Genomic DNA, 16770 nt, shown 5'->3' with positions numbered 1-16770 from the left:
TCTCTCTCTCTCTCTCTCTCTCTCTCTCTCTCTCACATATCACGTGATACTAAATCACAAGGTCACCTCGACAACTGAAAACCTTTGTCGCACCTCCTCCTGTTCATAGTCATGAATGACATGCAATTTTCATCATTTCATTACAAAAATCAAAATACGTAAGGAACTTTTAAGAAATTCTTAATTTTAATAATTCCTCTCATATTTAACACAATTAAATTATGCAAATTACTTGAAAAACATTATGTATAATAAAATATGCATGGACTTTTAGGATATTTTTAATTTTGATCATTTCTGTAATATTTAAAAAAAATTTAAATATGCCATTTACCTGAGAAACTTTACAAAAAAACATTCTCAAGTATAATGTCTTTTCCCATAAAAATAAAAAATATAGTAAAATAATAAGTACTTACAAATCACTTCTTCACCTCTATATTTCTTTCAAGACAATTTCTAAAACACTAGAAAAATTTTTAACTATAAAAACTACTTATAGATATCCATCCATGAATTTATAACTTATAAAAACTACTTATAGAAATCCATCCATGAACTTATAACCTATGAAAACTACTTATAGAAATCCATCCATGAATCTATAACCTATAAAAACTACTTATAGAAATCCATCCATGAATTTATAACCTATAAAAACTACTTATAGAAATTCATTAAACAAAAAACCACCTCTGGACCACACAACGTAAACGTTCCCTTAAAATAACGAAAATGTTTAAAACGTTTGTAATACTTTTTTTTTTTAAATTCCGGTTGACACGAGAGAGAGAGAGAGAGAGAGAGAGAGAGAGAGAGAGAGAGAGAGAGAGAGAGAGAGAGAGAGAGAGAGAGCACCAAACACGAGAGATCGATAAGCTATTCTTCTTTAGTGGCCTAGTTACATCCGCTTTGAACTGAACCGAGGCAGTAGTTTAACTCTTGCCAATGTTAATCAAATACACGAGGGTAATTGTTACTTTTTACCCACAACGAATACTGAAAGAGGCTTAGGCTACTAGGGTTTTCTATACTTAAGCTAATAAGATATTTATATATATATATAGTGTGTGTGTGTATATATATACATATATATACATACACACACACACACACACACACACACACATATATATATATATATATATATATATATATATATATATATATATATATATATATATATATATATATATATATATATGTATTGCAAAATCAATATACATATATATACATATATAAGCATGGATACTCAACTTCTCTAAATAAATCAAGAAATGAAAGTTATATTCAAATTTTATATAAAATAAAGCAAATATATATATATATATATATATATATATATATATATATATATACAGTAAAATCTATTATAAAAACAAGCATACTCAAATTTACTACATGAGTAAACAAATAAGACCAATATACATACTGAAAAACCAATAGTTAAAAATGTATACCCAAATTTTTTAAATATCTAAAGAAATAAAATCTATGAATTCAGCAAATGATATACAGAGGTTCAATAACCACAGTATACGAGTTATCGTAATTATAAAATAACTAAAGAAATCACACAAATAACATTATATAGAGGTCATAGCCAAATGCATATTTAATGTCGGCCTGGCCCCAAAAAATTAGGAGCATTCAAGGCTGCTCGTGACAATCATCACTAAATCTTCACTACAAGCAAAACCAACACAAAACATTACAGAAATATCCACGGTATCAATATCATGTCTATATTAATATGAAACGGAAATACACAAAATTAAGGCCATTCCATTTGCTCGTGAGCAAAAAAAAAAAAACATTCACCATCAGCATTAATACCAGAAAAAAAAACAAACGGCTAAATCGCTATGTTTATAATAATAACGCAAATGACAGCCAATTTCCATCTTCAAGTTGAGCCATTAGCCGGGCCCAAACAGCTGGTTAGCATGCGCGCCAAAATTAAAGGGCGCCAAAAATCTGCCTTTCCCGGCGCTTAGCAACGGTAGTCGCGTGAATTTAAAAGCCTTTATGACGTCAGGACCACAAATACACGACGTGTATACGTACCTGTGTATATTGTGTGATGACGTGTATTTACACTTCCTGGGGATTTTATTTAATAGTAAGAGTGTTGTCGTCAAAATCGCGAAGGTATTTGGGGCAAATTTTTACTCGGAATTCAGGTGGGTTCGGTATTTATTTCTTCACTTTAAATTTCCTAAGTTTTTAATGGTTTCAAGGTGGACCTTCGATGAAAACTTAACACGTCTACTTAATCTCTAACAGCAATATTCGGTTTACCTTTACGGGGGGGAATAATAATGATTTACAGTATAACTTACAAATCATTTTATTGGGAATTTTCAATACGTTACGTAAGAGAAATTTACCAAAGTATCTATATAACACCACGCAATACATACTATAGTATCTAAACCACTTTACTTTTACGATAATCGTTACTTACTTTCCAACTTCTTGATACAGTAATCACATAAAAATATTCCTAGCCACTTATATGCCTTTTTTTTAGCAATGTAAAATTTACTTATATAATACCTCATGGCAATTTTCAGTCATTCTTGTATCATGCCCACTCCCCAGCTTCTTTTGTAGATTCCTCATCTCTCTCTCTCTCTCTCTCTCTCTCTCTCTCTCTCTCTCTCTCTCTCTCTCTCTCTCTTAACCTGGAACTTTGTTTTCTTAAACTGGAACACTTTTTCTCTCCTCAGTTTTTTCAGTTTTTCCTTGTGCATATATGTAACACTTGTTTGTGATATCGAGTAAGTAAATTAACCTCTCTCTCTCTCTCTCTCTCTCTCTCTCTCTCTCTCTCTCTCTCTCTCTCTCTCTCTCTCTCTCTCCATTAAACTGGAACACTTTTTTTCAGTTTTTCCTTATGCATATATGTAACACTTGTTTGTGATATCGAGTCAGTAAATTAATCTTTCTCTCTCTCTCTCTCTCTCTCTCTCTCTCTCTCTCTCTCTCTCTCTCTCTCTCTCTCTCTCAGACACTGCATTACATAAGAAACCAGACCATTTGCACAGCAGCAATATCAAGACACCACGAAATCTTTCCGTAACATTCAAAACAAGCATTCAATATTCCCAAGGCAGATTTCAAAATCCTTGACACATTACATAAATCTTTCTGTAATCTGGACGACGCACGGAAAACGCTACAACGCACGCCAAGACGCCAATACCTTTAAAACTGAATTTAGCATAAGCTCACTTAAATTCGGATAGTTGCGTGTTCTTACTAAAAAGTCAACAGCGAACAGAGAAATAGGAATCTTTCCTAGATAGTGACTCCACCCCCCCCCAACGGGATTTAACCCGGTATGAACATCCACCTTTGCGGCGTGTTTAGTACTAGCCCGTTGGGGATGAGGCAGTACACAAGTAAAAACCTTCTGTACAGCGTATAATCAAGGCCACCGAAAACAGATCTATCTTTCGTTGGTCTCGGTATAATACTGTATGAGCCGCGGCCCATGAAACTTTAACCACGCCCCGGTGATGGCCTGTCCTATATCGTTGCCCGACGCACGATTACGGCTAACTTAACCCTAAATAAAATAAAAACTACTGAGGCTAGAGGACTGCAATTTGGTATGATTGGAGGGTGGATGATCAACATACCAATTTGAAGCCCTCTAGCCTCAGTAATTTTTAAGATATGAGGGCGGACAGAAAAAGTGCGGACAGGAAATGTGCGGACGGACAGACAAAGCCGGCACAATAGCTTTATTTTACAGAAAACTAAAACATAAACAAAAGACTGTAAATATCATAAAGATAATGACCCCCAAGAAATATTACTCCTAGATAACGACCCCCGAAAACCCTTGGGGGTCACTATCTACGCAAGATCAGAAATGTCTAAAATTCAATTCTGTATAAAATCTGTCGCGAATTGAAGTAGGTATAAAAAGTCTTTTTAAAGTTCAATATCATCAACAAAAGGTTTCATAAACTCAAAATACTGTGAAAAAATATGGAAAATTTCCATAAAACTCAAAATGTGGCAATCTTTGCAAATTCAAACAAAAGTATATAAACTCTTCCTGGAACTTGAAGAAACTCAGTATCATAAAACGAAATTTTCCTCAAATTTAAAATATGACAGTCTCTGTTCATCAAACTCAACATGAAGTACCTTATGTCAAACTCTTCCTTGAACTTGAAACTCAATAACATCGAAACAAAAGGTTTTCTAAACTCAAAATACTGTGAAAAATTATAATAAAAATTGTTCTAATTCAAAAATAATAATGTCTGTTCGTCAAACTCAAAAATATAAAAAAAAACTCAAAATCACCAGAACAAAGTTTTCTAAATTCAAAATACAGTAAAAAAAAAAAAAATTTAAAATTCCCCTTAAACGATAAAAACCTCTATTCGTCAAACTCAAAGTATACAAAACGACAAAACTCTTCCTGGAACTTGAAACATGCAACGCCAAAAAAAAAAAAAAAAAAAAAAATCTTACCCAACTCACAATCGATAAGAAAAGCATTCCAACATTTCGTAAATCAATTCAGTATTAGATTTGGCTAACCCTGCCCTTACCACCACCACCTCCCCCCCACCCCTCGTGACGTCATTCAAAGCATTCCTGAGAAGAATTACCAAAGCATGAGTTGGAGAATCAGATCAGTACAAAGAGAAGATAAGAGAGAGAGAGAGAGAGAGAGATCTTGGGATTATTAACAATATCTCATCTGACATCACAAGAACAAAGTTTAAAGCCTAAATAAAACTAGCCATTAATCACCTACCTCCCCGTAAGGGTGAATTGCCGTCAGTGCACCTCATGCGGTGCACTGTAGGCATTACTTGAGGTTCTTTGCAGCGTGTCTTTGGCACCTAGCTCCAACCCCTTTCGTTGCTTTTACTGTACCTCCTTTCATATTCTCTTCCTTCCATCTTACTTTTCACCCTCTCCTAACAATTGATTCATAGCGCAACTGCGAGGTTTTCCTCCTGTTACACCTTTCAAACCTTTTACTGTCAATTTCCGTTTCAGCGCTGAACAACCTCATAAGTCCCAGTGCTTGGCCTTTGGCCTAAATTCAATATTCGATTCAATTCAGTCACCTACCCTGAACACCATTATTATAAGATTTTGTTGTTTACCGTTAGAATATTCTTATTTATCACAAGCCATCTTCTTCACAGAGTAACAAATGTTTTAGCTCTTCCAACATGACTGTCCACCTCCCCCTCGTCTCCATTTGCTCGGAAATTTCAGGAATCGGGAATCGCTCATTCCAGTCATCTTCGAATTTATGGATCTGTATTTATGCTGCCGAAGATCGAAAGAAAGAGCTTTCAGCTTCCTGGAACTTAGTGGAATGGAATGGAACGTAGAATTTAGGCCAAAGACCAAGCACTGGGACCTATGATTCAGCGCTGGAAAGGAAATCAGTAAAAGGTGTAACAGAAGGAAAACCTCGACTATGAAATAATTGTTAAGAGGGTTTGACAGCAAGATGGAAGAAAGTTAATATGAATGGAGGTACAGTAAAAGGAGTGAAAGGGGTTGCAAGTAGGGATCGAAGGGATGCTGCAAGGAACCTTTAGCAATGCCTACAGTGCACCCCGTGAGGTGAACTGACGGCACTAACGGGGTTCTGGAACTTAGTGAATGATTACATAGTTCTTGTTGTTTAAGCTACGCCATAAAAACAACAATATAAATAAATAAATCAAATAAAATAACAGCAGCAACAAAGCAGGAGTAGCAGCATAAATAGTAATTCAGGCTCAAAAGCAGCAGAATTTCCTTTGGACTGAAGATTTTATAGAATTTATTGATGAATAATTTTGAAAAATAACTAAAATTTACGATACTTGTTGATCGCCCCAACACGGTAATATTTTTTTTTATTCACAACCGTCTCATTACCTTGTAAAATAGATTATGATACGCTAGAAAAATTAAGTTTACTTTTTATATTTATATAAATTCTTTGTCTGTACACTATTTACGTCGGAACAACTTGACTGAATCTATGTTTATATAAAAAAATTGTCAAAATTATTTTTATGAAATTTCCCGTGTTTCACTGAATTCGGCGGTTACAAAACCTCCTCTTATATCACTTTGCTTTTACTGGTTTTTAACACTTTCATTTCATTAGTTTTTAGTTTTCTGTAAAAGAAAACTATTGTGCCGGCCGCACTTTATTCTGTCCGCCCTCAGATCTTAAAAACTAGTGAGGCTAGAGGGCTGCAAAATGGTATGTTGATCATCCACCCTCCGGTCATCAACCATACCAAATTGCAGCCCTCTAGCCTCAGCAGTTTTTATTTGATTTAAGGTTAAAGTTAGCCATAATCGTGCTTCTGGCAACTATATAGGATAGGTCACCACCGGGCCGTGGTTAAAGTTTCACTGGCCGCGGTTCATACAGCATTGATTATACGCTGTAGCGGCTGTACAGAAAACTCGATTGCGCCAAGGAAACTTGGGCGCATTTTTTACCTGTTCGTAATTTTGACTTGGAGTCTACCCATTGTTTATTTTTTTCTAAAACTTTATCTTTTCTAAAACTTTGCCTTTTCTGAAACTTTACCTTTTCTGAAACTTTACCTTTTCTGAAACTTTGCCTTTTCTGAAACTTTGCCTTTTCTGAAACTTTACCTTTTCTGAAACTTTACGTTTTCTGAAACTTTACGTTTTCTGAAACTTTACCTTTTCTAAAACTTTACCTTTTCTGAAACTTGATTTTCTGAAACTTCAGCATCTGAAACAATTTTTTCTGAAATTTACCTTTTCTGAAACTTTTGCATTTTTCTGAAACTTTACGTTTTCTGAAACTTTACGTTTTCTGAAACTTTACCTTTTCTACAACCGCACCCCGGATTGATGCATAGATTCAGCATCGGAAACAATTTTTCACATTTACCTGAATCGTTTGCTTTATCTCTATATTGCGTCTTCAATTTCCTGCACTTTTGGATGATTCTTTAACCTCTCTTTTCTTTTTCTTACAAATCCTCAAGTAAAACTACTCTTCACTCTTGTATAATTTATATATTCTTCACTGTAAGTTGAATGTCCTAACTCATGCGCTTATTACTATAATAAAAATAATTAACTAACACAGGTTTTTAGCTCTTAAACTAAACTGACAAGTAATAGAAATACCTGACATTTCGGAAAGAGAGAGAGAGAGAGAGAGAGAGAGAGAAAAAGAGAGAGAGAGAAAAAAACAGTATTTATTTCGCCGGTTAGACAAACGCCCTTCAACTGCCTCACTCTTTATAAATTCGTGATCTCTTTTGTAAGAGGTCGCATTTCTTTTTAAAGAACTGTGTTTACACACACACACACACACACACACACACACATATATATATATATATATATATATATATATATATATATATATATATATATTATATATATATATATATATATAAATATATACCTGTATATGTATATATGTTATATATATATTTATTTATATATATATATATATAGGTATATATATATATATATATATATATATATATATATATATATATATATATATATATATATATATATATATATATTTTTCTTTAAACTACTGAATCATAAACTTTTAGATTTTCAGATTTTTTTGTCAAAAAAAAAAAAAAAAAAAAAATTTTAAAAAAAACCTGTACCAGTACCCATCCAGACACTGACATTATGTTTCCTTACAGTACATAAAATACTTAAAACCTTTCAGAAGGACAGAACATAGACTTTAGACCAAAGGCCAAGCGCTGGGACCTACAAGGTTATTCAGCTCTGAAACGAAAATTGAGAGTAAAGGAGGTTTAAGAGGTGTAACAGGAGGAAAGCCTCGCAGTTGCACCATGAATCAATTGTTAGGAGAGGGTGGAAAGTGAGACAGAATATGAACGGAGGTACAGTAAAGGGAATGAAAGGGGTTGCAGCTAGAGACCTAAGGGACGCCGCAAAGTAAGTAATGCCTACAGTGCACTGTATGAGGTGCAGTAAGGCCCTATCCCCCATAGGGGCTTAAACCTTTTTAGTCCCAACCCACCATTAAGAACTGAAACATGTTTCTCGAAACTAAATAAAAAATAATTAAATTTTTTTTTTTTTCAGCTGTGGACACCACGAATATTGCTGCAATCTAGGCTGCTGTGTCTCCACAGCTTTTTCATTTTACCAGCTGTGGTACTTCTGGTAAGTAATGCTGATTTTCTCTCTATAGGTTCTTTTAAATAATCTGTTATCTTTCAGTTTAAATTTCTGATTATTTGTATAGACAAGTTAATTCATGGTATAGTCTAGGTTACTTAAGTATTTTGGTTCTTATTGCTCGTGAGGAAAAATTACAGTAACAGATAAAGTAAAGTATAATATATATATATATATATATATATATATATATATATATATATATATATATATATATATATATACATAATGTTACAGGTAAATGGCGAAACCAGGCATTTCATGAACTGCCTGAAATTTCAGGCAGATAGCGAATTGCACTTGGGGACATTTGATCCCCAAAGGGGCTAGTACTAAACACGACGAAACAGTGACTCACCAACACTGATTCGCCGTGTTTAGTACTAACCCCTGGGGGTCAAATGTATTGCGCCGTGTTTAGTATTCGCCACTGGGGATCGAATGTCCCTAAGTGAATCTCGCTATCTGCCTGTAATATATATATATATATATATATATATATATATATATATATATATATATATATATATATATATATATATATATATATATATATATATATATATATATATATATATATATGTAGTTTTTTTCATTGTCTCAATTCTGATTATTGTATGCAAAAAGTTACTTCATAGAATATATTAGTTTATAAAAGTATTTTGGTCAGTAAGAAATGAAAGGGGTATATGCTGATATATAAATTACCAATCTGACGTGTTGAAAAATCATTAGGGTACCCCATACAAAAAATCTCTTTGGTCACGACATTAATCTTAAGAAATATACATATTAGTACTTATTGTCATAATATTAATCTTAAGAAATATAAATATTAGTACTTATTGTCACAACATTACTCTTAAGAAATATAAATATTAGTAGAAGAAATATACATATTAGTACTTATTGTCATAATATTAATCTTAAGAAATATAAATATTAGTACTTATTGTCACAACATTACTCTTAAGAAATATAAATATTAGTAGTTAATTTGAAGACTAATACAAAAATATTAACAAAAAAGCCACGCCCCATTTCCAAATGTTTTGATCTCAAACATTTTGAAAACGTTTCATCTTATAGCAACCAAAACTTAGCCACAAAATGTTTCATCTTACAAGATGAAACATTTTTGAAAACGTTTCATCTTAGAGCCAACAAATGTTTCATCTTACAAGATGAAACAGTTTTGAAAACGTTTAATCTCAAAACCACTAAATGTTTCATCATACAAGATGAAACATTTTTGAAAACGTTTCATCTCAGAGCCACCAAATGTTTCATCTTACAAGATGAAACATTTTTGAAAACGTTTCATCTCAGAGCCACCAAATGTTTCATCTCATAAGATGAAATATTTTTAAAAACGTTTCATCTCAGTCACCAAATGTTTCATCTCATAAGATGAAACATTTTTGAAGTGTTTCATCTCAGAGCCATCAAATGTTTCATCTTACAAGATGAAACATTTTTGAAAACGTTTCATCTCAGAGCCACCAAATGTTTCATCTCATAAGATGAAATATTTTTAAAAACGTTTCATCTCAGTCACCAAATGTTTCATCTTACAAGATGAAACATTTTTGAAGTGTTTCATCTCAGAGCCATCGAATGTTTCATCTTAAAAGATGAAACATTTTTGAAAACGTTTCATCTCAAAACCACCAAATTTTTCATCTTGCAAGCTGAAACATTTTTTAAAACGTTTCATCTCTGAGCCACCAAATGTTTCATCCTACAAAATGAAACATTTTTGAAAACGTTTCATCTCAAAGCCACCAAATGTTTCATCTCATAAAATCTGAAATATTTCATCTCATCATAGCCCCAAAACTTAGCACCCGAATCCAAGATGGCGCCATCAAAGATGGCTTCTGGAACGCGTCTGCGAGACAGAACTCTTCCAGTCTTCCAGCTTCTGACATCTCCATACCTTTTCCAGGCTCCTCATCCTTCTGATCATCCTCCTGTGTTCCGGAGGAGGATGGTGGTTCCGCTGGCGCCACGGGCACTTCGGAACCCGATCCGCGACGCCTTCCCAGGGTCGCCGGAGGCACGGCGGCCGGGGGCACGGCAGCCGGGCCTCCAGAGTCTACCCGAACAATTACTACCACGGAAGCGGGAACCCGTGTAATCACCCGCCGGGATACGATAAAGGTGAGGCTCTTCAGTGTTTGTAATAATAATAATAATAATAATAATAATATTAATAATAATAACTTTTCTTCTTCTTCTTCTTCCTCTTCTACTTGCCATTCTTCTTCTCCTTCTCCCTCCTCCTCCTCCTCCTCTTCTTCGTCTCCTCCTACCCTTTCATCTTCTTCTTCTTCTTCTTCTTCTTCATTATTATTATTATTATTATTATTATTATTATTATTATTATTATTATTATTATTATTATTATTATTATTATTATTATTAACCCTATTCATATGGAACAAGCCCACCATAGGGACCACTGACTTGAAATTCAAGCGTCCAAAGAATATAACGGTGTTCATTAGAAAGAAGTAACAGAAGGTAATGGGAAATACAGAAAATAAACTAACAAACTAATAAACAAACAGAAAAAAATGTGAGTAAATTATTAAAATACAAGAAGAATCGTATTAGGGCAGTATTACGGCGTCAACGATACTTTGGTGACGATGTGACTGCAATGCGGCTTCCAGTGATAAATAAAATAGAATGCTATAAAGGGCTACAGTGGTTGTATTAAGAGCATATGATGTTGCACGGAACCTAGAATAGTGGAAATACGAAGAAACTGCATTATTTTGAATTTACAGCTGTTACAACACGCGCATACAGTGTTTAAGAGAATGAATGATCACTTGTACCTAAAGTGTTTATATTAAGAGCTTACAGTGTTACATTAAAAGCTTGCATTGATTATATTAAAAGCTTACAGTGCTATATTGAAAGCCTGCACTGTTTATATCAAGAGCTTATACAGTGCTATATTCAAAGCCTATATTACCAGCCTATACCGCAGTTACACCAAGAACCGATTGGGCTTATACCAAGGGCTTGTATAGTTGTATCAAGGGCACAGACGGATACTTCAGTGTAGAGAAATGAGGTTTGCCACATTGACACTGAACACTTCCGAAGGTCACACGTAAATGCTGCTACCAAAACTACAGATACCAATCACGATACCAGCTACCAAACCAGGCAGGTAGTTACCAAACGCATATATAAGCCAGGTACCACCTCACACACAAATCAAGATTCCAATATATATCCCCGTAGGGGGGTTAGTGCCGTCAGTGCGCCTCATGCGGTGCACTGTAGGCATTCCTTGAGGTTCTTTGCATCGTGCCTTCGGCCCCCTAGCTGCAACCCCTTCCTTTTTACTGTACCTCTTTTCATATTCTCTTTCTTCCACCTTACTATCCACCCTCTCTAATCAATTGATTCATAGTGCAACTGCTTTGAGGTTTTCCTCCTGTTAAACCTTTCAAACCTTTCACTGTCAATTTCCATTTCAGCGCTGAACGACCTCATAGGTCCCAGCGCTTGGCCTTTAGCCTAAATTCTACTTTCAATCCAATTCAAGATTCTCACATATCATCCAGTCACGGCAACTTGAAAGCAACCCTGACCCTCCCCAAGAATCTAAGGTCTCGTGATATTAACGGAAGGCTTGAATCAAAGACAAATTAGACCTCTCCGGGGTATTCATCTGACGAAGAAGTTCAAATACCAATCCAGACGTCGATAAAAGGTCCACGTCGTCTCCGGCTCTTCTTACGAATCTGAAGCGGAAAGGTCAACGCTCTGCGCGAAGGAGCGTATTCGAACAATCGCTGACAACAGTCCAGGGCGCCTGAAAATCGAATCTTCGACGGCGACGACGCCTGGGGCGTTTGAAGAAAGCTTCCTAGGGCGGCGTTTATTCAAGTTGGGCTTTCTTCCCTGAATAACAGCTTGGCTGAGAGTCGATAATGACGGTGATGTTATTCTTCGCTGCTTCCATTAAGAACGGGGAGAAAAATATACTGAGCGGGGAATCGGAGACTGGGAAAACTGTATGACATTAATGTCGAAATTGTATACATATTTATTCAAACGAGAGTGAACAAAAGTAATTAGGAGAAAACCAGCTCCTGTTTACTTCTATTTGCATAAATATGTATACATTCAAATGTATACATAAATATGTATACATGAATATGTATAAATTTAAGTAAATTGCTTGCTCATCTAATGCCACTCGGTTCGCGAATGAACAAAGATGTTCAGGGGGAAACAAAAACGCCTTGAAGAACGCCTAAACCAAATTTCAATAAGAGAACAAAGCAGGGCAATCACTGTGATGATTCTGATCACGATTTTTTGCCCAGAAAATAGATATATTATTTACTTTCAAAAGGAACTTCAGGATCCCTAAATTAATAAAATGAACACATTTCATTTTAAGACTGGAACTTCTTGGAAGCCTCTGGAACTTCCTAGAACTTCAAAAGCATTTGAACATGACACATTCATGTGGTCCATTAAGTAGCCGGCATATGTTTATCAAAGTTAAATATATATCAGGCCATTATATCTTGACAATATTTCATGTCGGCTATTGAGCAATAGATCGAGTGGGAATTGACATTTCCATCAAGTCTTGAAAAGCAATAAAGAGAGCCATTTCCTTTGTTCGTGATCATAACCTTGGTAAAAACACATTACTCTAGCATTTGCTATTGTAAAGTTCAAACACCACCCACGTGCATCGCCCCTCTCTCTCTCTCTCTCTCTCAGTAGAGAAAGCATTAAGTTAACCCTGTAGCAATACACCAAAAGGTATTAAGTCCTCTCTCTCTCTCTCTCTCTCTCTCTCTCTCTCTCTCTCTCTCATATAACAGCTCTTATCTCTATTAAATCAATCTCTCTCAAAAGCATATAACAGCTGACCCTCTCAGAATATACCAAAAGGTATTAAATCAACCTCTCTCTCTCTCTCTCTCTCTCTCTCTCTCTCTCTCTCTCTCTCTCTCTCTCAAGAAAAAGCATATAACAGTTGACCCTATACAATATAAAAAAAAGTATTAAATCAACATCTCTCTCTCTCTCTCTCTCTCTCTCTCTCTCTCTCTCTATAACACGAAAAAGCATATAACAGGTGACCCTGTCAGACTATACCAAAACGTATTAAATCAATCAATCTCTCTCTCTCTCTCTCTCTCTCTCTCTCTCTCTCTCTCTCTCTCTCTCTCTCTCAAAGGCATATAAGAGCCGACCGTGTCACAACACACCAAAAGGCATTAAGTCTTCTGTCGTCAATATTATAGCTTTCTCATTCCCCTGGTGGCGATGGGCTTTCTATACGAACTTACTTCTCTTCTCTTTCTTCTTCTCCTTCTTCTTCTTAATCTTCTCCCTCTCCATCTTCTCCTCCTCTTCCTCCTGCTCCTCCTCCTCCTCCTCCTCCTCCTCCTCCTCCTCCTCCTTCTTCTTCTTCTTCTTCTTCTTCTTCTTCTTCTTCTTTATTTAATCGTCTTCTTCTTCTACTTGTTCTTCTTCTTTTTTTCTTCTTTACTTAATCTTCTTCTTTACTTAATCTTCTTCTTCTCCTCCTCCTCCTCCTTCTTCTTCCTCTTCTTCCAGAGTCGCGAGTCGATAGCTGACCGGACTATTGATGTCGTTTCTGTAAATAATTCAGCAGAAAATTCGAGTGTGGCCACACAATACCGTCTGTTCGATACACCTCGCCGCCAGCGGTGCTTCTTCCACGTCCTTGGCTTTTCGGGGACCTAGGGCCGGGGGGGGGGGTTGATTATAATGAATTTGATTCGTTAATGAAGAACACAGCTGCCGGTGTGTGCATGCGCGCGCGCAAGCATACGCGTGATAAAAGAGCTTGGGCATTATGCAAGAGCGATTTAATTCACAGATTCGTAAAGAGAAATAGTTGACTCTCGTTTTGTGGTGCTTAACGAGAGAGAGAGAGAGAGAGAGAGAGAGAGAGAGAGAGAGAGAGAGAGAGAGAGAGAGAGAGAGATCTGACAATATTCTTCCAAGCAGCATAAAAAAAAAACTGTGTCTTGGAAGCAAGGTTCTCAAATGACCTCGAGAAATAGCATTGCTAATCTTTACGTCTAATTTATTCAACTTTAACAATTACATGGAACATCCAAGTCATTCTTCTTCAAGAGCTGTCTGAGTCACATCTTGATCTGAGTCACATCTTGATCTGAGTCACATCTTGATCCGAGTCATATCTTGGTCTGAGTCATATCTTGATCTGAGCCAGATATTGATCTGAGTCACATATTGGTCTGAGTGGCATCTTGATCCGAGTCACATCTTGGTCTGAGTCACATCTTGGTCTGAGCCACATCCTGGTCTGAGTGGCATCTTGATCCGAGTCACATCTTGGTCTGAGTCAGTCAAATCTTGGTCTGGGTCAAATCTTGGTATGAGTCACAGCTTGGTCTGAGTCACATCTTGATCCGAGTCATATCTTGATCCGAGTCACATTTTGATCTGAGTGGCATCTTGATCCGATTCACATTCTTGGTCTGAGTCAAATCTTGATCCGAGTCACATCTTGATCCGAGTCATATCTTGATCTGAGTCACGTCTTGAAATCACTGTCACATCTTGAAATCACTGCCTCTGGTTTTGTCCTCTCTCTCAGTAATTTACTTTGAAGCAACTCGGCCCAAAGCTAGGAGAGAAGTCTTCCCCATTCGGAGATTACCTGTTTTTCAAGTCAACAAGAACAACAGAGCTTCTTTCTACACTGACTCTGTCGTGAGGTGGAGTCTCAGTACTTCTTAAACCAAGCTTTTCAGATTTTTTCTAATTTTCCAGAGAATTATCACTCATTTTAGTTTGATAAATAAGTTTCTCCAAACTTTTAGAATCCCTGGCTATGTGCCCAAGTGTCTTTTCTGCAAAAACCGCGAGAAATATCGTCTCTACAGTCTCTATCTCTTTCCCTGCACACATAAAAATGCATGAGATGACAGAGAATGATCGGCAGGTGATATATTCTTAAAATGAATTGAAATTATAAACAAGGCCACCAGCATTCAACAGATGAAATCAGTTTATTTGAGAGAGAGAGAGAGAGAGAGAGAGAGAGAGAGAGAGAGAGAGAGAGAGAGAGAGAGAGAGAGAGAGAGAGAGAGTCTAATGACGTAGAAGATAGAAATCTGGAATCCAACGACGTGACTTTTGGTGCGACAACGAACTCTAAATTCGTAAAGACGAATTTTTGGAATTGGCTCGGAAGTGACATATCTGGAGAGGAGAAGAGAGAGAGAGAGAGAGAGAGAGAGAGAGAGAGAGAGAGAGAGAGAGAGAGAGAGAGAGAGAGAGAGAGATGTCGGAGGGAGGGCTAAATATCCTATCAAAATGTCACGCTCTGGTATTTCTCTGACATTTCAACTTATACAACGTGGCAACTGGATCGGGATTGGTGCTTAAACAAACGCCCCCTAAAAAAAAAATTTTTGATATTCTGCCCCAAGCAGCGAAATGCCACCTGGTTATCACGTGTCCTTGATTAAATTTTTGTTCTTTTATATTTAATGCATCTTCCTGCGTTGCGAAACGAGGCGAAAGTGACATTTGCAAAAGCCAGTAAGGTCGAGAATCAAAAATCAGTTACGAGGCTAACAGTGGTTCACTGACTTTGGATAGATTCTCTCTCTCTCTCTCTCTCTCTCTCTCTCTCTCTCTCATATATATATATATATATATATATATATATATATATATATATATATATATATATATATATATATATATTTATATATGTAAACACATGTATATTTATATATGTATATGTTTATACATAGATATATATATTATATATAAAATATATATACACTATATATATAAATATATATATATATGTGTGTGTGTGTGCGTGCGTAATTTTTGCATTATCATCATCAGTTATTTAAAATTTCCCAAGCCTGGAAAACCTGGGTGGGTTGGAGACAGGAAGGCCACCCGTCCACGAAACGCCTCTGCCAACCAAATTATGAAAATAAGCCGTCCAGCTAATGTTAAAAACACCTGGAAAAGATTCGTCGAAAACAACAACCCCGACTGGGGATTAAGCTGAGAAGAATACTGAGGTCTTCGTCAATTATTTACAAATTTTTTGGGTTGAAGAATTCTATACGGAATTCCAGTTTTGCTTCAACGTGACCATCTAAGGGAGACGCAAATCTCAAAATATAAAGACCTTTCAAAACAAGTAAAAAATGCGCCGAAGTTTCTTCGGCGCAATCGAGTTTTCTGTACAGAGTATAAACGAGGCCACCGAAAATAGAAATGCCTTTCGTTGGTCTCGGTATAATGCTGTATGAGCCTCGACCCATGAAACTTTAACCACATCCCAGTGATGGCCTATCCTACATCGTTGCCAGAACCACGATTATGGCTAACTTTAACCTTAAATAAAATAAAACTACTGAGGCTAGAGAGCTGCAATTTGGTAAGTTTGATGATTGGAGGGTGGATGATCAACATACCAATTTGCAGCCTTCTAGCCTCAGTAGTTTTTGAGATCTGAGGGCGGACAGGAAAAAGTGCAGA

The 16770-nt window shown here is 36.1% G+C and overlaps 1 protein-coding gene and 1 long non-coding RNA gene across 2 annotated transcripts in view; one reads left to right on the top strand and one right to left on the bottom strand.

The window, feature by feature from the left end:
- The window catches only part of LOC136831536 (uncharacterized), a 70862-nt gene that overhangs the window by 35418 nt on the left and 18674 nt on the right, over positions 1–16770 (bottom strand). The gene's annotated exons all lie outside the window — the stretch shown is intronic.
- The window catches only part of LOC136831535 (probable serine/threonine-protein kinase DDB_G0272282), a 49183-nt gene that overhangs the window by 19254 nt on the left and 13159 nt on the right, over positions 1–16770 (top strand). The window contains exons 3-4 of the mRNA XM_067092106.1: positions 8116–8196; positions 10160–10374. Of these exons, the coding sequence (XP_066948207.1) occupies positions 8116–8196; positions 10160–10374 (296 nt within the window). The remainder of the gene's footprint in view (positions 1–8115; positions 8197–10159; positions 10375–16770) is intronic.

The sequence above is a fragment of the Macrobrachium rosenbergii genome, chromosome 48 (genome assembly GCF_040412425.1).
Source record: "Macrobrachium rosenbergii isolate ZJJX-2024 chromosome 48, ASM4041242v1, whole genome shotgun sequence".
Taxonomy (NCBI): domain Eukaryota; kingdom Metazoa; phylum Arthropoda; class Malacostraca; order Decapoda; family Palaemonidae; genus Macrobrachium; species Macrobrachium rosenbergii.
This window is presented reverse-complemented; position numbering and strand designations above follow the sequence as displayed.